The 24957-nt window shown below is 29.3% G+C and overlaps 1 protein-coding gene and 1 pseudogene across 1 annotated transcript; both read left to right on the top strand.

Annotated features, from left to right (window-relative positions):
• Nucleotides 1-4634, top strand: part of LOC142333184 (glycine dehydrogenase (decarboxylating), mitochondrial-like) — a 37299-nt pseudogene extending 32665 nt beyond the window's left edge.
• A 3876-nt stretch (nt 4635-8510) lies between these two features.
• On the top strand, nt 8511-20654 carry LOC142332805 (presenilins-associated rhomboid-like protein, mitochondrial). The gene is made up of 6 exons (XM_075379421.1): nt 8511-8528; nt 9077-9239; nt 11284-11379; nt 14317-14441; nt 16832-16933; nt 20553-20654. Exons 1-6 carry the CDS (start codon nt 8511-8513, stop codon nt 20652-20654), a joined length of 606 nt encoding a protein of 201 aa, XP_075235536.1.
• Nucleotides 20655-24957: the final 4303 nt, after the last annotated feature.

Below are 24957 nucleotides of genomic sequence, written 5' to 3'. Positions count from 1 at the left end.
TTTCAACTTCTTTGAACTACATATTGATTAGGAGTCTGCAGAGAATCTTAATAACCTCTAAATTCTTAATAAACATTAAAACTATACTTTTAAAAGAGAAAAGTCAATGTCTCCTAATTATTTCCGTACAATCTCTTTTTGGTCTATTTTTAATGCACTATAATGAATTAGGCAATGTTTAAAATTTCCCTTGTGTCACAAACAGAGAAAGAAAGCCTTATTTAATTTTTACCACACCTATGATGTTATTTTTAATTTTAAAGGTCAAATGAATTATTTTAGTTTTCAAAGTATATTTAGATATATTTTGTTTTATAATTTTTGTTTACAGTGGTGCCCAGGGTGAATATGCTGGTCTTAGAGCTATTCAGACATATCATGCATCACTTGGTGGAACTCAGCGTGATGTCTGTTTAATACCAGTTTCAGCTCACGGTACAAATCCTGCGTCTGCACAAATGGCTGGCATGACTGTTGAACCCATATCTGTTTCCAAAGATGGCAGTATTGAAATAGAACAATTAAAAGAAAAGGTTATATTTTTATTTATGTTATATCATTGTTACTTTAAATCATTGCCTGGTCCCTCATTCCTAATCTATTATTTTCAGAAGATTAATTTTTAATGGTGATCAAATTTCATAACTGAAATAATTTTAAATTTATTTTATAAACTTTAGCCCCCTATGAACATAAAAACAGTTCTTGTGTGTGTGTTTGTTGGCTAGGAGAGAAGAATACTCATCCCCTTCTATGTTATTCCTGAAATCTTCTCTCCTTTTGTCTGTTCTTTTGAGAAACTGTTTTTTGTCTGTGGTACTTCTATTACAAAATGAGACTTCCTGGTTTCCCTCTGGATAACAGATTTATTAAGTAGAAAAAACCTGCAGCTAAAATTCTAAAAAAAAATATTTGTGTGGAAATTGTTTCAATTTTTAATCTTTTAATTCCTTATCCCCAAAAAATGGTTACTTAAACATATACACAGCATGTAAATAACAAAAATACCTCCTGCAACATAGGGAAGAAATCCTCATTTAAAATTTAAAAGAGTACAGGTTTACTTTTTATCCTATTTAGAACAGTACATCTTGAGTGAGTAACTGGTAGAAATTCTATTTTTTTTGTTGAGATGAATAGCCTGTGTTGGTAAATATTTTAAATGAAGAAATAGAAGATATTGTGAAACAGAGGATTTCAACCATGTACATTGTTAGAATGCAAATACATTAACGAAGCCTTCAATATTCATCAGCTTATATGTCAAATAATGAATATTATTGAATTTGTTAATACAAGTAATGCCATTCATGTGGCACTTGTATAAATAATATAACTGACAAAAATTGAGGTAATGGGCATAAATCAAAATAAATTAAGCCATTACAGCAAAAGCCTTATTTCTTTTAGTTTTGTGTGAAATTTTTATTTATAAAATACACCTTAGAAAAATTATTAGTAGACATAACTTTAATTATACTTACAGTATGTAGATAGCACTCACTTCAATGAATTATTCATTCACCTACCTATGAAAATTGTGGTACAATATCATTTTTTATTATGTTGCTGATATCTTGAGAAAAGGTTACTTGATTTGAATAAACGAGATACCGAAATAAAATTTAGTCTCTTTTTTGAAGATTTTACTTGCTAATTATGGCTATGTTGTTACATAATGCAATTTAGTCAGCTTCTCAAAATTCTACTATATGAAAGTGTCATTAAAATGACATGCTCACTATTTGATTTGCTCATTCCCCAGTTCTAGAGTTACCTGGATAAATTTATGCTTAGAATGATCCTTAAATCAATAATACCATTGACAAAAGGATCATTTAGCTTGGCCCATTGTTTCTTGAATTTTAAGCAACATCATATAAAAAAATGTTAACACTTACTGTTGTTTGCTGCTTTGGTCTGCTGTACTGTTTCATATTATGCATAAATTGTAGATATATTGTCTCATTTGTAAGCTAATTTGTCATATAATTTCTTTTTAGAATGTAGTGTAATGATGATAAATGTGTCGTAAATGAGTTCATTAGTTTCATCATTAATTAGTACACTAATAAAATGGTTTTTTACAAGCCCGCCGAACTGTGAATGTGTCCAAACACAAGACATATTTTCTAGCAATGTAATCTCTTTGGAGATTTCACTGTACTCAAAAAATCTTAAAGAAAGCACTCTTTTTTGAATTACGTTTGATTCACTCATCACAGTTTGATGAATATTATCACATTTTTGGATTGCTTCTCTTTTAATGCAATTTATAAATGTGGAGATAACATTTTTAAAATAATATCACTGGGTGATTTGGATGATGAAATGATGTATTTCATAACTCTTTTCTTTTTAAAAAATCTCAGCTAATTTAAGAATGGATATTTTCTTGCTTATATATTTTCTTACTTCAATATTTTGTCTAGGTGATGACAAACAATATAATCTAACGTAGTATTTATATAATTTAAATGGAAGGTATTTTAAATATTTATTTGTTACAGTTATGCAAAGATTAATATGAGTATTGTATGTATACACAAATATGAATGTGTAAATATATTTCCTAAACAACATTTTTTGATAAAACTAATTGATATTCTAGAACTCTATTAACAATAATATTTTTTTAAATTTTGAATAATCTAATTATTTTACAATTTTTCTTTTCATTTACAGCTGGAAAAATTTAACAAACGAGTTTCCTGTATTATGATCACATATCCATCTACATTTGGTGTGTTTGAAGATAATGTAGCTGAAATTTGTGAAATGGTTCATAATTTCGGAGGACAGGTTAGGTTTTATATATATCATTTAATTAAAAGACTTACCGCTTACAAACTTTATCGAGTTGAGAATTAGATGTATAGAAAATTAAAGATATGTATAAAGGACATTAATTGTGAACACATAAAACAAATACATCTATTTATGCATAGTAATGAAGTTTTTATTAAATGGATAACTGGTTTTTGTCGGTCAGCATGAAGAAACAATATTTTTGTTTTTATGTGTTTTAAACAGATTAAAAATGCTTATTTTTTAAAAAAATATATTGATTTTTCTCCAAATGATTTTTTTTTAGGGCTATTATGTGAAACTTATTGCCATTTAATGCTGCAGATGGTACTACAATTAACATATTGAAGCGGTTAGGACACAATTCTTAGAAGGCTGAGCTTTACTCAATAATACTATAACCATTGGGCTAAATTTTGGCTATCAGATAGGAAACAGAGCCATAGTTCCAGTACATCTACATAGTTGGTCCAAAGGTTATAACATCTTAACTAGGAGCTCAGACCTTCACCTAATGGACCATTAATGAAAAGGATAAGGAAAAGGATGATTTAAGGAAACCCACTTACATATAATAAAATAATAATTTGCAAATATACTGGTAGTTCAGTTTACCATAAATAATTCTGTTTATAGTACAGTCATATTCTAGGTGTAGACCTTATATTTAACGGTACAGTTGTTTTGCTGAGCAGTACTATGAAACAATAATGTTTGTTATTCTCTGCCAGATGGCCAACATTATCAGCAGTTTTATTTTAATTTTTCTTTCTTTCACACCTTTTATTCACCCCATTGTTAACTGAAATTATGAAAGTAGTTATATACACAGTCATGTTAAAATAGATAATTCAGTTTAAAAATTAATCTAAACATTTTACAAAGTAAATTTATTAAGAAGTACTAAAATAGTAGTTTTTGTAATGGCACATTGAAATTGTTTACCAGAAAAAAATGTTAACACTTAGACAGTAGATAAATAAAAACGTTGTTCTTAAATATGCTTAAACAATAATTTGTTGCATAACCTCTTAATGAAATTTGAAATCACTTTACCTGGAAAAATAGCCAAAAAATTGGTACATTTTATGTTTAATTTGTACAAGTTTTATTCAAATAATTGAAACTCTCAATAATAATACAAAAAAGAACAAGGTTTAATATAATATAAAACTTAATTTATTCCACTGAGTGGTTTTTAAGATATATTTCTTTATAAACAACCTTTTTCTTTTGCAGTAATATATTAGGAAAGTATTTTCACATGCTGTTAAATGCAGGTTTTATTATAAGATATTATGATATTAGCCACTTCCTGATTCTATTTTATTGAATAATTTGTCTAATTAAATATTTACTGATCTGTTTTATAGGTATATCTAGATGGAGCTAATATGAATGCACAGGTAGGTCTTTGTAGACCAGGCGATTATGGATCGGATGTATCTCATCTTAATTAGCATAAAACATTTTGTATACCTCATGGTGGAGGAGGTCCTGGTATGGGACCTATTGCAGTGTAAGTGATTGAAATTGTAATTTACTAACAAATATGATTGTAATAGTGGGTTAGTAACTAAAATTTAATTCACTGTAGAATACATACTCATACCAACGCATGTAGTGCAGTAATAGTCCATGCATTACACAGATTTATTAAATAATTTTATGCAATTTTTTTTTTTTTTAGTAAAGCTCATTTAGCCCCATTTCTACCCAATCATCCTGTTATTGATTTAACTGGGGAAGAGAAATCACAAAGTTTTGGTGCAGTAAGTGCTGCACCTTTCGGCTCATCTGCAATTTTACCAATATCATGGGCTTAAACAGTAGATTAAGGTAATCAATTATTCATACTGTTAAAAAATATATATATATATATATATATATATATATATATATATATATAAAGAATTTAATAAAATAAATAAATTAACTTTAAAGAAAAGTAAAATTGATAATTCACTAGATAAAATATTACTTTTATATTCATTTAAATTAAAACCAACACAACATAAATTTTTCAAAAAGATTAAATAATTATATATGATTGCTTTAAAACAAAACATTATAAAAGTAAAATAATTAATAATAAATCTAATTTTAATACTTATTTAGGTAAACACCTGCTTTATAGTACAATGTGGAAAGAAAAAAATTCTATACAGAAATGAGAAATGGGAATTAAAAAAACCCAATATTTTCAAAAACAATTAAAATTTTATAAATAATATAATTAAAAAAATCTAATTATGCTGATCACATTAGGGAAAATAGACAAATTTTCAAATATAGAAAACATGCAAACATTGATAACAAAATCTAAATCTGTTACTCTCCAAAAAATATACATCACGAAATTATAATTGTTGTCAGGAGTATGAAACCTCATCATTTATATATGATCTATATATTAAAAAAAAAAAACAGCTAACCACATTTAAAATAAGCAGATAATTTTCTTCAGTTCAGAGGCAATTTGTATCTTACTCAAGATGCTTTATATCTATCTACCTACATACATAATTTACCTTATGCGCTTTAATCTCTATTCATATTTTTACTTTGAACTATTTTGCTATTACGGCTGTGTATGAATGTATCTTATCATCATGGTATACTATCATTTTCATATGACCCCAAATGAAGTAATCTAATGGTGTAAGTCAGGTGATCATGGTGACGTGGTCCACCACGTCCAATCCAGTTTAAGAAAGTAGATTTCTAGTTCAAGTGATTTCTAGTTACTAAAGAAACTTGTAGCATTATACCATCATGCTGGAAAATCATTTGCACTCTAGTCTGTGAAGGTACATCCTCAAAAAGAACTGGCAAATTATTTTTCAAGAAATAAATGTATTTTATCTCCATTAAGGTTATTTAACCATTAAGTTATTTTCAGTAATTAGCATTCTTGTTTTTAAATAAAGTGTGAATTAGGTACAGAAAGAATAATATGATTTTCTATCTATTTTTTGTCGGTTTTGCTTCAATAAAAAACAGATTTTTAGAAGTTTTTATTTACTTTTTGTTGGCTGTATTTACATTAATTTTCTCTAATTAAATTCTCTACAAAAAAAGAATAGTTTTCCGCATTTATTAGTTAAACCTAAAAAAAAATTGTTTTTTGAGACTGAATTTCTTCTTTTACATCGAATATCATAAAAACTACTAGAGTTACAATTCTGGACCTGTTTTATCCTATTTTCCACCTCAAACTATATAAGAAACTACCAACCTTACTACTTAATTTTGGTCCCAAAAATTACAGTAGGGCATCTTTTTATTACAAGAGTTGAAATCCGGGCAAAATGTTTCACTAGCTATAACTTGATAGCAAAGCGTTTTCAGACCTATATTTATTTGTACTTTTTTCATTATTTTCACAAGTAGAACATGTTCTGAAAGTCTCTGTTTCTTCATGGGACATATATATATATATATATATATATATATATATATATATATAGAGAGAGAGAGAGAGAGAGAGAGTGAAAGAGAGGGTTTTCATGATATCCAACATAAACAGAAAAATATCAGAACTTGTTTAATTCATCTGTTTTGTAAAATCTTTGTAATTTTTATATACAAGTCTTGGTACAGGGCCTAACTTTCAGCAGAACTGATTCACTCTATTTATAGAGGTATATCATGTTACATATGAGAACCTGAACAAATTAAATTGTCAAGAATTTAATTTACTAAATTAAAGTAAATTTATATAATAAGCCTATTAAAAAAATCACCTTTTATTATTAAAAAGAAAATAAACAAAACTTAACAGAAAAATGTTATGAATTTGTAAAAATTAATAACAGCTGTTTTTAGTACAATAAATTTAAATCTTTGAAAAATTAAAATACGTTTATTTACTTTTAAAAAAATTAATATTTACTATGGTTTATACTGTATTAATTTCCAATAAATGTTCTAAAATTCCACCATTGACATCAATGCACTTTTCAACTCATTTTCTGTCACCAATCTAATGATATCTTTGCTTTCCTTGATGAGGGCAGCAGCACTGAGATTATGAGCTATGTGTTGGCGCTCCAAGTTAATTGTACATTTTAGTGTGTTTAACCAATGAGACATTTTCTAGCTCTGTAAGAAATTCATTGTTTAAAAATTCTAGATAATTTCTTCTTGTCACTTGTTCTAATATGAAAGGGGCTATTAATTGGTTGTCAGTCATGCCTCACCAAATGTTCACTGAAAATCTTTACTGGAATTTGATTCAATAACAGCATGTGGGTTTTCTTCAAACCACTGATGTGTATTGTTTATGCTATTATGATTAAAAGTAACTTCGTCTGAAAATAGTATGAATGGAATTAAGTGGTATTTATTGTTAACCCTTTGACTAAACTGCAGTCATCTGGCATGGTGTTGAACTTTCAGGATATTATAAGCACGCAGTCCGTGAGCATGTAATGTCTTCTATACTGTAGTTTGTAGAATATTGAGTCATGTAGGAATTCTTCAAATACTCATTGTAGGACTAAGCTATACCACCTGAAGAATATTCGCTTTTGTATCACCTACACCAGTTGATATTTAGATGAAACATGAGCACTGGGAAATGTACCATTCTCACAATGATTATAAAAAATTGTATAAAATACTTTACTATTTGAAATTACTCTTGCAAGATACCTATGTTAGTATTCTTCCATTGCATCTGGAACATTTCCGTCACAAAAGGCATACACAAAAATCATATCAGCATATTTGGCATGAGTAAAGAGTTGTGGCATTTTTCAAAGCAAAGAATTCAAAACAGAATTTCACTTTTTTAAATTCAGATTCAAATGGTAAAATGTAGTTACAGTTCAGAATACAATAAACACAAAAATACTGATAACGTGATCCTCAAAAATAATAAACACAATTAAAATTATTTCTAAAACTACTAAACTGCGTAACGTTTATTATTAACATGTAACGACAATTTTATGACAACAATAGGTAGTACTCAAATTAATTTGAAGCACACAATTAGTGTTGTCATCCTAATTTTTCACAGGTTTAAATTTATTATTTTAAAAACATTTATTTGTAATTTTTACAAATTCATAGCATGTTTATGTAGTTATGTTCTGTTTTGTTTTTAATGAGTTGATTTCTCTTTTATAGCCTTTATTACATCAATTTTCTCAGAATTAAATTTTCTACAAGTGTGGGTAATAAAATTTATGCATTCATTAGCCATTTAACAAAGATATTATACTTCAAACCTAAAAAAAAATGTTTTTTGTCCTCAAATGTTTCTGTTTTTGTTGGATGTCATGAAAACTACATGATATACAGTTCTGGGACCTGTATTATTTGACCTTTCAGGCCAAAAAACATAAAAAAACAACAAAGTTTATACCTTACATAATACCTTAAAAATTTCAATGACCTCATTTCACCAGGGCGGGGGTGGGTTGAAATCTAAGAGAATTTTTTTCTAACCATAACTAGATAAAGCATTTTTGGACATGTATTTAATAATTTTTTCCCTTATTTCAACCTCTATAATCAGATATCAGATTATTTTCCTTTCCTCCAGATATATTGTTGTGTAAATTTATATAATTTATATATATTATAATAAATATATATATAAGTATATATATTTATAGCATAATAAGAAAAATTTCCTAATATATTTCAGATATCCTGACTTGGAAATAATTTTTTACCTTTCTAAAAAATAAATGAAGAAAACAGTTCTGGTAAGATAGTAGACTATCCATCCTGTCATCTTAATTGGCAAGATAAGTTCAATACATTAAATAAAAAATAAAAAATTTTCATTAATTACTTTATTTATTAAAAGTTATTTTCCGTGGGTGGTTGACAAGATATGTAGTTATCAAAAGAGTTGTACTGTTTATTACTTATATCTCTGTTATTAACCTAAATTATAGTTAACGGTTTTTTACAGGTATATAAAATAGCGTTTATATTTTTCAAAGTGTACAGTGAAAAAATAAAATAAAAGATTTAATAGTTAGACCTTGATTAAAATAGTTACAGATAGATAAACCAATATATTCTACACATTTGATGCAGATGTTAATTGACTTATTTCCTAATTTTTTTATCCTTCATTTCTTTTCCCGACAATCATAAATAACATATTTTTAATATTTAAAATCAATGTTCTTTTCTTACGTGTTCAATTTAGAAAGAATAAAAGATTTTTTGATTATTGATGTTGATCTAAAATAATAAAAAATTGAAGAGAAACTAAATTAAACTGAAATAATTTTTTTTCCAGGGAAGTTTAAGACAGGAATTAAACCGCTTATGGAATAGTTTATCACAAGGTGAAAAAGTATTCTTTCCTATATGTTTTATTAATGTATTAGTGTATATTGCATGGCAATTACCTAAATTTCAACCAACGTTATTAAAATATTTTTGTTCAAATCCAGCATCAAGTAAGTAAATGTAATGAAAATAATAATTAATTATTGATTATAGACCAGTTATTTACTTTTTACTTTATTACTCCAGATTAAATTTGTTCATCTCAGTTAGTATTTATTTTTTGTATTTTTTAAGATTTGTAACATTTTACAACAGCGCTCAATTTATATACTTTGAGCATTGCTGTTAATATATACTTGATTTTATTACTGTCGTTTCCTTTATTAGGCTTTGTTAGCGAGGTTAGTTTATTTACATTTTATAGTTAATGCTTTGTATTTCTAAATGTGTTAAATGTTTATCAGGCTAATAAGTAATGATGTATTGTCTGAAGTTCACAGCCTTACACTAATACTAACTGAATCTACTGGTGTTGTGAGTTTAATGATCATGACACAGAGAGTAGTGGGAGGCCTAGTGTTCAAAAAAAAAAGTTTATTGAGCACGTGAATACCAAAGTTCAAGAAAACCAATGCTTTACAATCAGCATTCGTTCTAGCAACAGAATTTCCTTGCATTTCATGTTATACAGTGCACAAAACTTTTACTGCAAAATTAGGCTATAGTTTCACGAGATGCAAGTCCTACAAATAATGGCATGCGTATAAAAAAATCAAAGGATGACATCTGCATATCAGTCTTTGATCCCTATGAGTGAGAGGAGGAAAATTTTTTTTTTGCCCATGATGACAGGAAATATAATGAAATAATAAAGAGGAATTTTGAACAGAAAGTGTGCATTAGTGTAAAAATTAATTACATGACAGAAGAAAGAAGTTGGAGTTATACTGACAAACAGATGATGTTAAAGTAAAGGGAAGTATAGTCTAAAGACAGTAAGTGACATATGCATTGCTGAAAACAATATATAAGAATGTCTCCTTACATTTACCAGCGATTGCCAAATAATACTTCTTTTTTCTTCTGCTAATATAACAAAGTAGTGATTCTGTTACACGAGGGCTTTCTCAAGATTGACTTCCAGTTGATTTGTTATAAAAATGCTGTATTATAACATAGCCTAAATTAGATTTTATGAGATACAGAAAGTTGTCTCTACCAATAAGCATCTTAGCCGCTACTTTTACATTTTGTGCCGCCTTTGATTAGATTCCTTGGTCGATTCCACAGGGTCAAAAAATGAGAGATGTGTTACCTCTTTGAGCCTCAGTAAGTGAGGGTCTCAAGGCTTTGAGCCTTACCAGCTCCTAGAATATGCTAACATGCTGCAACAGATGGAACCAGACCGCTAGCTGATCTGAATCCGATGGCATTCATTCAAGAAAGAAAGGATGAGAGGGAGCAATAAATCCACAGAGACTCTGATGAAGGTAAATCACGTAGTTTATCATCTTTCCCAGGACCCATTATATAAATTATTTGTCTACATATCTACATTATCACTCCCTATAATTGCCGCAGTTATTTAGTATTCCTACTCCTCAAAGTTAAGGTCTAGCTAGTTTCTCAATTTTGTCTATGTCAGTCAGTTTGGTCTACCCTTGCATAGAACGTAACAAGAACTCAGCATGTCTTTCGTGATCATATGAAGCATATTTTTTTAAAGTTTTTTTTGACAGTATTGGCAAATTTTACCATATAAATGACATTTATCATTTAAAACTTTTTCAACTTTTTGAATAAATTCATCAATAATGATAAAGTGTTACTCTTTCCTTGTCACTGTGTGGCTTCTCTAAAATCCTGACTATAATCTCTTACTGCTATCCACTCATTATACTATTAATTTAAAAATGATACAATTTTCAATGGATCTTGGCAGTACTGTAGCTTGGAGAGTTAATTGTGCAATGCATTTCAATCAGTAGGAGCAACAATATCAGATTCCATTTTGTTGACTGTTGCTTTGCTAGTACTGAATAGTGTAGATGGCAGATAGATGTTACAAGATTATAAATTCCTGGTGTCACCGTGCGTGTACCGTGTTGCGATGTCAACTAATGCATTTAAAATAGCCAGATAACTTTTGATTAGCCCTAAGAGAATAGGTTTTTGACAGATTCTTTATGCCTATAATTAATTTTTTTTTTTCAGCTGCTTTGTGTTGGCCATTAGTTCTCTCAACTTTTAGTCATTATTCATTTCTACATTTAGCTGCAAACATGTATGTATTGCATAGTTTTTCTGAAGGTAAGATAATCAATTAAAACTTTTTCATTATTACTTTATTATCAGATTAAAATTTAAATATTGAGGTTATTTTTTTATTAGTTTATTATTTTTTTTTTTTTGTATTATATAAATTGGAAATTTAGTATTGATATGGTAATTCTAAAAAAAGACAATTCATTTTCAGTGAATCTTATTCTTTTCATAAATTTCTGTCTTAACACTATTTTCCATATGGTTCAAGACATTATTATGTAACATATATTTCATAACAAGAAAGTACTTTTCTGTATTTTTCATTGTACAGTGGATATCATTTGCTCTCAGTCAAATGATGCAATCTTGCAAGTGCTTCGGTTTGAGTTTGTAATCCACGGTCATAAAATTTCAGAAACTACGTAACTCCACTACTATAGTTTTTTTTACAGTATCAGAGTAATGTTTATCATTATGTCTTGAAGTAAGAATTCAGTTTTCAAAGCCTCCTTGTATCTTATCAAAAATATATATAATTGAAATTATTTGCTTGAATTTAGAAGCCAAGTGATACGCTTATATCTGACCATAAAATTAAAATCTAATTTTGACATCATGAATGTTCCTCATTCTTTGCTTGTTCACATTTTTTTGTTTTTGCATGTGTTCATTAGGAACAGTGTTATTATAGTGTACTGATTTATATATCTTGACTTATAATGTTTTTCACACTATACCAACTTGCATATCTTTATTTATTTGTTATAGACTTACTTGTTACAGATCAGCGAAATTACAATATGCTAAATAAACAGCTCAAGAATTCTTGAGAAATTATTTCCAACAATTATAATTGTTTTAATTGACTGGTTTGATTCAGACAGTGTATTGGTAAAGTTTGATAAAACAAACTATTGATTTTATTTAGAAAAAAATGTTCAATGTTATGATCTGACCAGGTCTTACAGTTATTTTGTTCTATCACCAATTTTCAAGTGGTAACTGAGGTAGTCTTCTTAATTGCTTTGTGCATTTAAATTTAATTAAAAATTTAAGCACCATTTGTTTTATTTTACAAAATTTAAACCATATTTTCAATTCTGAAACAATGCTTTGCATATTGGTTTTAAAAAAACCATATCAGAATAATTTTTCCTTTTTTTTATTTTGGAAAATTAACTACTGAACTTTTATTCTATTACCATTAGAGAATTAGCTAAAAAAAATTAAAAATAATTTAAAGGTAGGTTAATGACTGACTGTCTTAAATACCCTATGGTAATCGTTGGAGTATCAAATATCAGAATACCTTTAAAAGAGGAAGATATTTTTGTGTATATGTATTAGAATTAAAATTTATAATAGATGATTACCAATCAGTGTGAAAAGTATTTCTGGTGCTAAGAATTCTACAGCCAAGAACAGACAATTTAAATGAATGTGTAATTAAATTTAAATTTATTTAACTTAAATATTTACACCGTTTAACTGCAAAAACTAAAGTTATGCCATTCATCTTGCATTTACTTAAAAATTATTTTAGGTTACCATAATGTAGGTAGTGACCATCGATAAGTTACACTTTCTTGAATTCATGAATGTAATTTCACTGTAATCCACAGTAACATCTTAAAGAAGGTCCATTGAAATCTTGTCAAATTCTAGCCTTCAGTTGATTAATTTTATTTTGGAGGTAATGAGAGAATGCTCAGCTCTTTAAAGATCCCCATAAAAAGAATTTTATAATAAGATGAAAAGCTTGTGATTGAATGAAGGCTAATGAAGAAGCAAGATAAAGGAGCACATACCCCAATTTTTGAAAATATTAATGTAGGATTAGTGTTTTATGGTTGTAAATTATGGATAATAGGAAAACCAGAAAGGGAAAGTGTAAATAGAGATTTTTGAAACATCATGTTACAAGAGGATGTTGAAAGTTGGTGGTTTAATAAATCGCTAAAGAAAAGATCTTAACAGAAACATGAGAGAAAAGAAAGTTTTGGCAGAATCTTAACAGTGAAAGTTGGTTGGGGGTGAATAAATTTATAGCTGATGGAGATCAATAGTTTCGTGATGGAGAGATAACTAGTTAAGGTAAAAACTGTAGACGAGTTGATGATTATAAAATGTGTGAAACGGACAATGGAGGATGAATGATGTAATAAATATGCTAATGTTGAACGATTAGGATAGAACAGAAGAAAGGATTTGTGAATAAATAGCATGAAACCAGGCAATTGACTGACTTCAAAATAAATTAAAGATCCAATAATTTCTCTGCTGCTGTTCCAGGACATGTTTGCAGCTTCTAAAAAGATCTTGTTGTGCAGTAATTGATATTCTTGGATTGTAGGTACTAAGTAGTCAGTCCTCTTCTCCTAAATCCATACATTTTAATTCATAATATAATTTTACTGTTTATAGCCAAAAGACATTTGAATCATGTCATTAATTTGTTCTGAAGTCACAATAGCCTCTCTGCCACCATAATTTTTATATTTATTTTTTCACAGCACAGCAGTCACCATTTTGTTTTTTAAATGTGTTTAATATTAATGTATTCTACACTTCTGACCAATCAATATGACATGTAACTAAATGGCAATGACTAGAAAACTAAATGGTGTCATAAACTTTGAATTTACTCTGAATAATTCAAAATTATCCATTCACACCCGCCGCTTTTTTAAAAAATGAATTTACGTTATTGAATGCAGTAATTATATGATGTATGCAAATCTATATTCAATAAATAAATAAAACTGTAAATAAAAAATGGTATTTTTGGATTTACAAAATATTGACTTCACTGTGGGTTTTTTCAAATTTTATTTTTCTTTATACTTGGTGTTAAATAGTTTTGGAATCATTCTGCTGTGGTAATCAGATTTATGGACATAATTTGCATTATCTTTAAAAATATATTAATAAAAGAAATTATGGTATCGTTTACATTGTTTATAATGTTTTTGTTCTTTTTAGGAACTGTCGCTGCCCTGGGCAAAGAACAATTTGTTGGATTGTACATGGCGGCTGGTTGCATATCCTCATTAACTAGTTTATTATATAAATCTGCTTTTGGAGTATCTGGGCTTTCATTGGGAGCAGTATGTTTTTTTGTTTTTTTTTTGTTTTACTTTATATAAGTATATATAGTTTTTTAATAATTAAAATACTTTTTTAAAATTTAATATTTTAAAAAATAACTGAAAATAATAACTGTAAAGGTCATCCAGAAAATAAAAACCATTCCATTACATTAACTCATTCTAAGCCAAATTTCATGACTAAATACATTACTATTGTGTCCTGTATGAAATACATGTAAAACACTGAATTTCTCTGAAATTTGCAATTCAAAGGATGATCCAGTTTTTTCTACTAAAAAAGCTCATCCTGTAGAAAGAAATCGATAGTCAAATTAGAAAAGTGTATATGAGGTTGTAAATTAAGTATGAGAAAATGGGAATCATATTTAATAAAAAACGATCAGCTCATCATTCATACAATATTTTACAAGAAAAATTGTTCTGGTTATTTTTCTCTTATGACTGAAAAACTGAATCAGAAAATTGATATTAATTGAGATTCATAAAAATCGGCAACTCATTCATTATTGACAGATTATTTATTATACACAGATTTTCAAAGTCTGTTGTAAGAAATATGTTAATGAACCTCTAAAGTACAAAAAAATTTGTACCGATGAGTTCATTGACCTGCTGTCTGAAGAAAGCAATAAACAATGCATGGAAGCGGCTTTTGATATTTCTTCACTGGTATAAGAAAGAAGTTGGGGATTTTTGAAATATTTTATTCCATACTGCCCTTATCTGGCCCCCAGTGATTTAAACAAATTTTTTCATCAAAATTTTTAAGCTGAATCATTTTATAAGTGACAAAAAATTATGCATTCTGTATTTTAACTTAACTTTTAGTTAATTTAACTCTTAATATGAGTATTCTCTATATGTATTTAATACAATGTCAATTATTGTGATAAAATTGTAATGGTTTTTGTGCGCTAGTATAAGTGCTAAGTATAATATTATCTTTAACTATAATATTATCTTTGACAATTAATTTTATTTTTATAACTGTTTAATTTAAATACAATTTTATCAAATCATTCACCTAGTCATCGATTTACTATATTAATATAGAAACTGTTAAAATAGGTTGCTATGTATTCTATTTTTACACAAATCTTTCTCTTAATAATATCTTTAGGAAGTATTCTTTAGTGTCACTGCTTTTATCTGCCTGTAGCAGTTAACAAGTTTCCTTTCTATGCGACATTATTTTTTAGAAAAGAGAGCAGTGATGAACCATAAAATGGTTTAGATTGTTTTTTTAGTTTTAATTGTTTAGATTTTTAGTGAAGCATTCTTTGTGTTGTAGTTATGAAAAGCTCACGTAATTAGAAAAAAATTCAAATTTTAATATTATAGCGAAATTATAATTTTTCAGGAAATATGAAATCACCATAAAAAAAAAAAACATTCCAATGTGTTATACAGAATATAAAAGTATAGCTTGTAAATGATTTTGAAAATGTAAAATTGTTACAAGCACACTAAAAGAATATATAAAATTAAAATAAAAGACTAATGGAAAGAAAAAAAATTATTCCAGAATTTAATTGTTTATTTGTTCATTATTCATTCACATCAGACCAAAATTAGACTATGAAATGTCTTATTTCATTCTATTTATTTCATAATACTCTGGTAACTTCATTAATATCTTTTGGCTGTTGTACGATCTGAACATTTCATGAAAATCTCATCTATTCCTTATTCCTTTTGTTTTCAGGTAAAATTCATCTGCTCCATAGTAGTTTTCTTTAGCACAAGAAGCAGATTTTTCAAGCAAAATTTTGATATCCTGTGTCAGACATGTCTTCTCTTGCTCATATTATGTAACAATTTTCTTCTAAAGTTGACCTTTCTGGTTTTGCATGTATTTCTTACCAGTATTGTTGCTTTTAATACCAGTAAGCCGTGTTAAGTGATATGTAAAAATTAAAACAGGTTGTTCTGGTAAGTGGTTGCCAAGAAAAAAATGTTTTCAAGACTGTGAGATCCAAAATAGAACAAGTGAAACACTTATAATTAATTAATTTAATTATCCAGTAACACTGAAAAACACTTTTAGCTAACATTATCGATTAGCATCTATACTTCAACTTTCTGCAGGCATGCTCCGAGCATATTCATTGACACTACACATTTCTCACTTACTAGTACATGATCCAAGTAATCAAAAGCCTTGCAGTAAAGAAAAAGGTGGGGTCCCTCTTCCCTACTTGGTTTACTAAATACTGAATAAGCACTAGCATAACAGTTGTTGACTTATCCCTATCAAAATAAATTTAAATAAGTAAGTAATAAACTCAATTAAGTTAATTTTAACTTAGTATTTAATTTATTTAGGTTATATTAGTTTTAATTAACGCTGTAATTTTGTATTTTTGGAATAAATTTTTGTGTTATAGTCTGGTGCTATAATGGCCATCATTGGTTATGTTTGTACTGCCTACCCAGATACTGAGATGTCACTAATATTTTTACCATTTGTACATTTTAAAGCTCATCATGTAAGTTTAATTACATATAATATTTTATTAATTAAAATTTATTTTAAAAATTTTATTATAGTATAATAGTGTTTTTTTCTTTTTTGAGTTTACAGGTAGGCTTTATTTCAGTGTTTATGCACTGTGCAGATGCTTTATAATTATGTGGTGCATTCCTTTCGACGTTAGGTTAGTTGCTCTGTGGACAACCATTGGGTGTAATAAACCGAGATGTCAGTTGTTGAGCTGTGATTGAACATGCTTCAATTCATGTTGTTTCATTTATCAGAGTCAATTGTTGCAAGAAATATAATGTTTCTTTCTGTTGAGGAGGGCATTTTTCTCGTTGAACACATTTTTCATGAAGGTAACAAGTATATCGATTTAATAAAGCACTAGTTTTCTGAATTGAATTGCTCAAAGTGGAAGACCACCAAAACTAAACGAACAGAAGCTGCTGGAAATTTCAGCATGAAAGCCATATCTTGGGGTTAACCAGGCCCAACTATGTCATTCCTGAGCCCCCTTCCAAGGACCGTGACTCAGTCTGTACATTTTCTTGCCTGCCTATAACTACTAGGGGAGGGGTTTATACTGCCTATAATCGGGACCCAATTATGTTGGGCCCTGATTAACAAATAACTTACATTTGTTAACCACCAGTTTCAGTCCATGTGTTTGTATCCGCTTGTCAGTTAAAGATAATGCAGAATTGCCTCTTGTCTGTATTTTCTCTTCCGTCCTTCCGCTGACAAGGACCACAAGGTCATCGGCATATGCAATGGTCTCCGTCTGTGCTGGCAGACAAAGTTTCAACACGCCGTCATAAACCACATTCCAAAGCAGGGGCCTCAGCACTGACCCCTGTGGAACACCTCTAAACAGCTGAAACCAATAACCGCCTTGTTGTGTATCAGCTGTGGCCCACCTATCCTTTAGATAATCTCCAACCTGCCTGCACAGTTAATTAGTAATGCCTTTCTCTCTCAGCGACTCCATAATGGATCCCCACAGTATGGAGCCGAATGCATTCTTTACATCTAACAAAATCATCATCCGCATATTCCTCGTTCTCCATGTGCCCTCTCTTTCTCTCGCAGCCCAGTTTATCACTCTTGAGATCACCTGGGTAGTCGACTTTCCCTTACAGAAGCCATATTGGTTTAAGTGAATATCCATGTCAGCTTTTAGTTCATCAATTACTGCCAGCATCCTTTTCACCACTTTAGCCGTGGTATTTAACAGGCAAATAGGATGATACTCTGCTGGCCAACCAGCTGTTCCTCCCTTGGGGAGGAAGACCACCCATACCTCCTTCCAGCAAACCGGGAAGAAGCCACTCTCCAGACCCCTATTAACCATGATCTCCCAAAAGATCCATCTCACAAGGCTTTTGAGAATCAGTGCAGGAATCCCATCAGATCCAGGACTCCGTTTGTCACCCAATCTACCAATTGCCCAGGTCACCTCATCCATCGTGAATCTGCGTGCCTTAGAGTCCTGTTGTCTCTCTATGTCTTGTTCCTGACAGAACCCCAACTCCAATGAATTACACAAACAATCTTACAAAAATTGGAGTCTGGGTCAAATACGCATTGTGGGTCCAAACTTTTTTAAAAATACAGTTAATAGTGACTGTTATTGTGCTGTTTTAACAAACTTCATTAGTCAGTTAACAGAAATGGAAATTATCACGGTTTGTTCAAACAAGATTGTGCCACAGTGTACACAACTAACAGGTCAATTATGTTTTTATGAAATGTCTTCGGTGAATGAATCATTTGAAGGAGTTTGTAGCCTGCACAATCACCCAATCTGACTATCTTACTTTCTACAGCAGTGAAACAAGAAGTGTATCACAACAGATCACACACAGTTGACGAACTAAAATCCTCATTAACGACATACGTAAGAGAGATTCCAGTACACCAGCTGGTTAAAGTGTTTGAAAACAAATTGAAATGTGTGCAGTTTTGTTCTGATGTTGGAGGTCATTTTCAACACTTTTTATAAACTATTCTAGTAATTACAGTATCCATTTTTATAAAGTAATACTAAGAAAATTTCATTACTTTTTTTCTTGTGCACAGCAATTTTCTGAATGCACTGTAATCTAACTGCCTATGTGGTTGAAAAATACTTAGTTTATTTTTGTCTGCTCCATAGCAAGGGAAGGTTTAGTAAATCCCCGTTTCTACCATCCTAGTCAAAAAGAATAATACTTAACATCCAATTTGTTTATGAATAATTTTAATGATGAAAAGCTAAATGGTTAATTTGACTAAAACACTACTTACTTGCAAGTTCTTTTTTTCTTTTTTTTTAATGATATTTAGTCTATGCTTATGTAAATTTAAATGTGTTTTACACTTTGTGATTACTGTACAGTAATACAGTAGAAACCTAGTAATCGTGACTTAAAATAGTACTTGGTCTGATCACTAAATATCTTGATTAACCAGAATTATCTTTCAGTCCATTTCTTTATTTAGTATTTTAGACAGCATGCATATTGCTATTGTGTAATGATTTATAAAATCTTAATCATCATAAAAATAGGTTTGCGGTTCTGACAATCAAAAAAATGAACATGAGAAGGTGAGATTGGAATATTATAGGCGGGTACCAGATAATTTTCTTTCCAAGTATGTCAAAAGAATGTTTATGGGAAAGAAAAGATACATTTTTAGACAAAAACATTATCAATACCTGGTAACATATTGTGGTTACTAAACAAGTGTAAAATAGTTATTAATGAAGTGCACCAACTGTCCTTTCTTGCCCGCTTTAAAAGGAGTGGAGGAAATCTCCCAATATACCAATGCCAAAATTTCAGATAACTTAAATAGGGATTATTTAGTTAATAAATAGTTTTTGTAATTATTCCTTGAAAAATATTTATTTCTAAACCAAATTATGTAATATTTATATTCATAAGAATTAAATTATGTAATTCTTATATTACATAATTTATAATAATGTAATCAAATTAATATGATTTCTACGTAATCTAACTTACTTTTGTTTACTTTATTAGCTAAACCTCGGTTTACATTTCTACTTTTCTCATTTTAAGTATATAAATTTGTGAAGAACATAGCTTCTAGATGCAAGACAAGTCATTCATAATTAGAAGATTAAAAATATAGGTGTAAAAAAAGATTAAGAAAGATTCCCTTGACATTCAAGTGGAATATATAGGGTAGACTTGACCATCAGTTATCTATTTTTTTTATCAGTGTCTATTTAAAATTTAAAATTTATCTTTAGATCTTACATATTCAAAATTTAATCTTTTATGAAATAAATAAAATAATCAGTTCTACAACAATCTGTTTTTCTGTCTACAGTAACATTGTGTACAACAATAATGTTTTAAATATTAAAAAACATGATTTTTCATCATTTTAAGTTGTTAAATTTTAGAGGAATACAATGTGATAAACAAGTGATAACAATGCGATATGCTCGTATATATATAAAATACAAACATGGAAATTGTTTTTATATTTTCATTCATTATATTTGCTTCAAAATTGTTATTAGAAATAATTATTTTATTTGACAGGCCTTAACTAGTCTGTATTAACAGGTATGTTTTGCATTAAGAAGTAAATTTAATAATTTTTATTTTTTTTAGGCTATAAAAGCAATAATGACATTGGATGTTGCTGGTATTTTATTTAAGTGGCAATTTTTCGATCATGCAGCACATCTTGGTGGTGCCATAGTAGGAATGTAAGATATAAATTAAAAATTTTATTCTTTTACTTTTAAGAGATTAACAGTTATAGAGATTAATAGTTAATAAATTATAAGTGCAAACTTATGTCATATACACTTTTCTAATTTGACTATCGATTTCTTTCTACAGGATGAGCTTTTTTAGTAGAAAAAACTGGATCATCCTTTGAATTGCAAATTTCAGAGAAATTCAGTGTTTTACATGTATTTCATACAGGACACAATAGTAATGTATTTAGTCATGAAATTTGGCTTAGAATGAGTTAATGTAATGGAATGGTTTTTATTTTCTGGATGACCTTTACAGTTATTATTTTCAGTTATTTTTTAAAATATTAAATTTTAAAAAAGTATTTTAATTATTAAAAAACTATATATACTTATATAAAGTAAAACAAAAAAAAAACAAAAAAACATACTGCTCCCAATGAAAGCCCAGATACTCCAAAAGCAGATTTATATAATAAACTAGTTAATGAGGATATGCAACCAGCCACCATGTACAATCCAACAAATTGTTCTTTGCCCAGGGCAGCAACAGTTCCTAAAAAGAACAAAAACATTATAAACAATGTAAACGATACCATAATTTCTTTTATTAATATATTTTTAAAGATAATGCAAATTATGTCCATAAATCTGATTACCACAGCAGAATGATTCCAAAACTATTTAACACCAAGTATAAAGAAAAATAAAATTTGAAAAAACCCACAGTGAAGTCAATATTTAGTAAATCCAAAAATACCATTTTTTATTTACAGTTTTATTTATTTATTGAATATAGATTTGCATACATCATATAATTACTGCATTCAATAACGTAAATTCATTTTTAAAAAAAGCGGCGGGTGTGAATGGATAATTTTGAATTATTCAGAGTAAATTCAAAGTTTATGACACCATTTAGTTTTCTAGTCATTGCCATTTAGTTACATGTCATATTGATTGGTCAGAAGTGTAGAATACATTAATATTAAACACATTTAAAAACAAAATGGTGACTGCTGTGCTGTGAAAAAATAAATATAAAAATTATGGTGGCAGAGAGGCTATTGTGACTTCAGAACAAATTAATGACATGATTCAAATGTCTTTTGGCTATAAACAGTAAAATTATATTATGAATTAAAATGTATGGATTTAGGAGAAGAGGACTGACTACTTAGTACCTACAATCCAAGAATATCAATTACTGCACAACAAGATCTTTTTAGAAGCTGCAAACATGTCCTGGAACAGCAGCAGAGAAATTATTGGATCTTTAATTTATTTTGAAGTCAGTCAATTGCCTGGTTTCATGCTATTTATTCACAAATCCTTTCTTCTGTTCTATCCTAATCGTTCAACATTAGCATATTTATTACATCATTCATCCTCCATTGTCCGTTTCACACATTTTATAATCATCAACTCGTCTACAGTTTTTACCTTAACTAGTTATCTCTCCATCACGAAACTATTGATCTCCATCAGCTATAAATTTATTCACCCCCAACCAACTTTCACTGTTAAGATTCTGCCAAAACTTTCTTTTCTCTCATGTTTCTGTTAAGATCTTTTCTTTAGCGATTTATTAAACCACCAACTTTCAACATCCTCTTGTAACATGATGTTTCAAAAATCTCTATTTACACTTTCCCTTTCTGGTTTTCCTATTATCCATAATTTACAACCATAAAACACTAATCCTACATTAATATTTTCAAAAATTGGGGTATGTGCTCCTTTATCTTGCTTCTTCATTAGCCTTCATTCAATCACAAGCTTTTCATCTTATTATAAAATTCTTTTTATGGGGATCTTTAAAGAGCTGAGCATTCTCTCATTACCTCCAAAATAAAATTAATCAACTGAAGGCTAGAATTTGACAAGATTTCAATGGACCTTCTTTAAGATGTTACTGTGGATTACAGTGAAATTACATTCATGAATTCAAGAAAGTGTAACTTATCGATGGTCACTACCTACATTATGGTAACCTAAAATAATTTTTAAGTAAATGCAAGATGAATGGCATAACTTTAGTTTTTGCAGTTAAACGGTGTAAATATTTAAGTTAAATAAATTTAAATTTAATTACACATTCATTTAAATTGTCTGTTCTTGGCTGTAGAATTCTTAGCACCAGAAATACTTTTCACACTGATTGGTAATCATCTATTATAAATTTTAATTCTAATACATATACACAAAAATATCTTCCTCTTTTAAAGGTATTCTGATATTTGATACTCCAACGATTACCATAGGGTATTTAAGACAGTCAGTCATTAACCTACCTTTAAATTATTTTTAATTTTTTTTAGCTAATTCTCTAATGGTAATAGAATAAAAGTTCAGTAGTTAATTTTCCAAAATAAAAAAAAGGAAAAATTATTCTGATATGGGTTTTTTAAAACCAATATGCAAAGCATTGTTTCAGAATTGAAAATATGGTTTAAATTTTGTAAAATAAAACAAATGGTGCTTAAATTTTTAATTAAATTTAAATGCACAAAGCAATTAAGAAGACTACCTCAGTTACCACTTGAAAATTGGTGATAGAACAAAATAACTGTAAGACCTGGTCAGATCATAACATTGAACATTTTTTTCTAAATAAAATCAATAGTTTGTTTTATCAAACTTTACCAATACACTGTCTGAATCAAACCAGTCAATTAAAACAATTATAATTGTTGGAAATAATTTCTCAAGAATTCTTGAGCTGTTTATTTAGCATATTGTAATTTCGCTGATCTATAACAAGTAAGTCTATAACAAATAAATAAAGATATGCAAGTTGGTATAGTGTGAAAAACATTATAAGTCAAGATATATAAATCAGTACACTATAGTAACACTGTTCCTAATGAACACATGCAAAAACAAAAAAATGTGAACAAGCAAAGAATGAGGAACATTCATGATGTCAAAATTAGATTTTAATTTTATGGTCAGATATAAGCGTATCACTTGGCTTCTAAATTCAAGCAAATAATTTCAATTATATATATTTTTGATAAGATACAAGGAGGCTTTGAAAACTGAATTCTTACTTCAAGACATAATGATAAACATTACTCCGATACTGTAAAAAAAACTATAGGAGTGGAGTTACGTAGTTTCTGAAATTTTATGACCGTGGATTACAAACTCAAACCGAAGCACTTGCAAGATTGCATCATTTGACTGAGAGCAAATGATATCCACTGTACAATGAAAAATACAGAAAAGTACTTTCTTGTTCACACACACACACACATCCGCAAGCAAAGAGAGAGAGAGAGAGAGAGAATGCAAGAAAGTGTGATAGAGAGACATTACCGACAGAGAGACATTGACAATTGAATATTTACTGTACATATACATTATCTCAAACACACACACACACATCCGCAAGCAGAGAGAGAGAGAGTGAGAGAGAATGCGAGAAAGTGTGATGGAGTGATATTACCGATAGAGAGACATTGACTATTAACAATTTACGGTACATATACATTATCTCACAAACACGCACACACACACGCAAACACACACACACACATATACGCAAGCAGAGAGAGAGAGAGTGGGTGAGAGAGAATGCGAGAAAGTGTGATAGATAAACAATACCGTTAGAGAGACATTGACAATTGACAATTTACTGTACATATACATTAACTCACCACACGCACACACACACACACACACACACACATCCGCAAGCAGGGAGAGAGAGAGAGAATGCGAGAAAGTGTGATAGAGTGACATTACCGATAGAGTGACATTTACAATATAACAATTTACTGTACATATACATTATCTCACACACACGCACACACACACACACACACACACACACACACACACACACACACACACATCCGCAAGCAGAGAGAGAGAGAGAGAATGCGAGAAAGTGTGATAGAGTGACATTACCGTTAGAGAGACATTGACAATTGACATATTACTGTACATGTACATTATCTCACACACACGCACACACACACACACACACACACACACACACACACATCCTCAAGCAGAGAGAGAGAGAGGGAATACGAGAAAGTGTGATAGAGTGACATTACCGATAGAGAGACATTCACAATTGAGAATTTACTGTACCTATACAATATCTCACACACGCGCACACACACACACACACGCACACACACACACACATACACACACACACACACACACATACACATCCGCAAGCAGAGATAGAGAGATTGAATGCGAGAAAGTGTGATAGAGCGACAAGACCGTTAGAGAGACATTGACAATTGACAATTTACTTTACATATACATTATGTCACACACACGCACACACC

Source organism: Lycorma delicatula, chromosome 12 (genome assembly GCF_047948215.1).
Source record: "Lycorma delicatula isolate Av1 chromosome 12, ASM4794821v1, whole genome shotgun sequence".
Classification (NCBI taxonomy): Eukaryota; Metazoa; Arthropoda; class Insecta; order Hemiptera; family Fulgoridae; genus Lycorma; species Lycorma delicatula.
The sequence above is the reverse complement of the archived record's forward strand: the minus strand, read 5'-3'. Positions and strand labels throughout refer to the sequence as shown.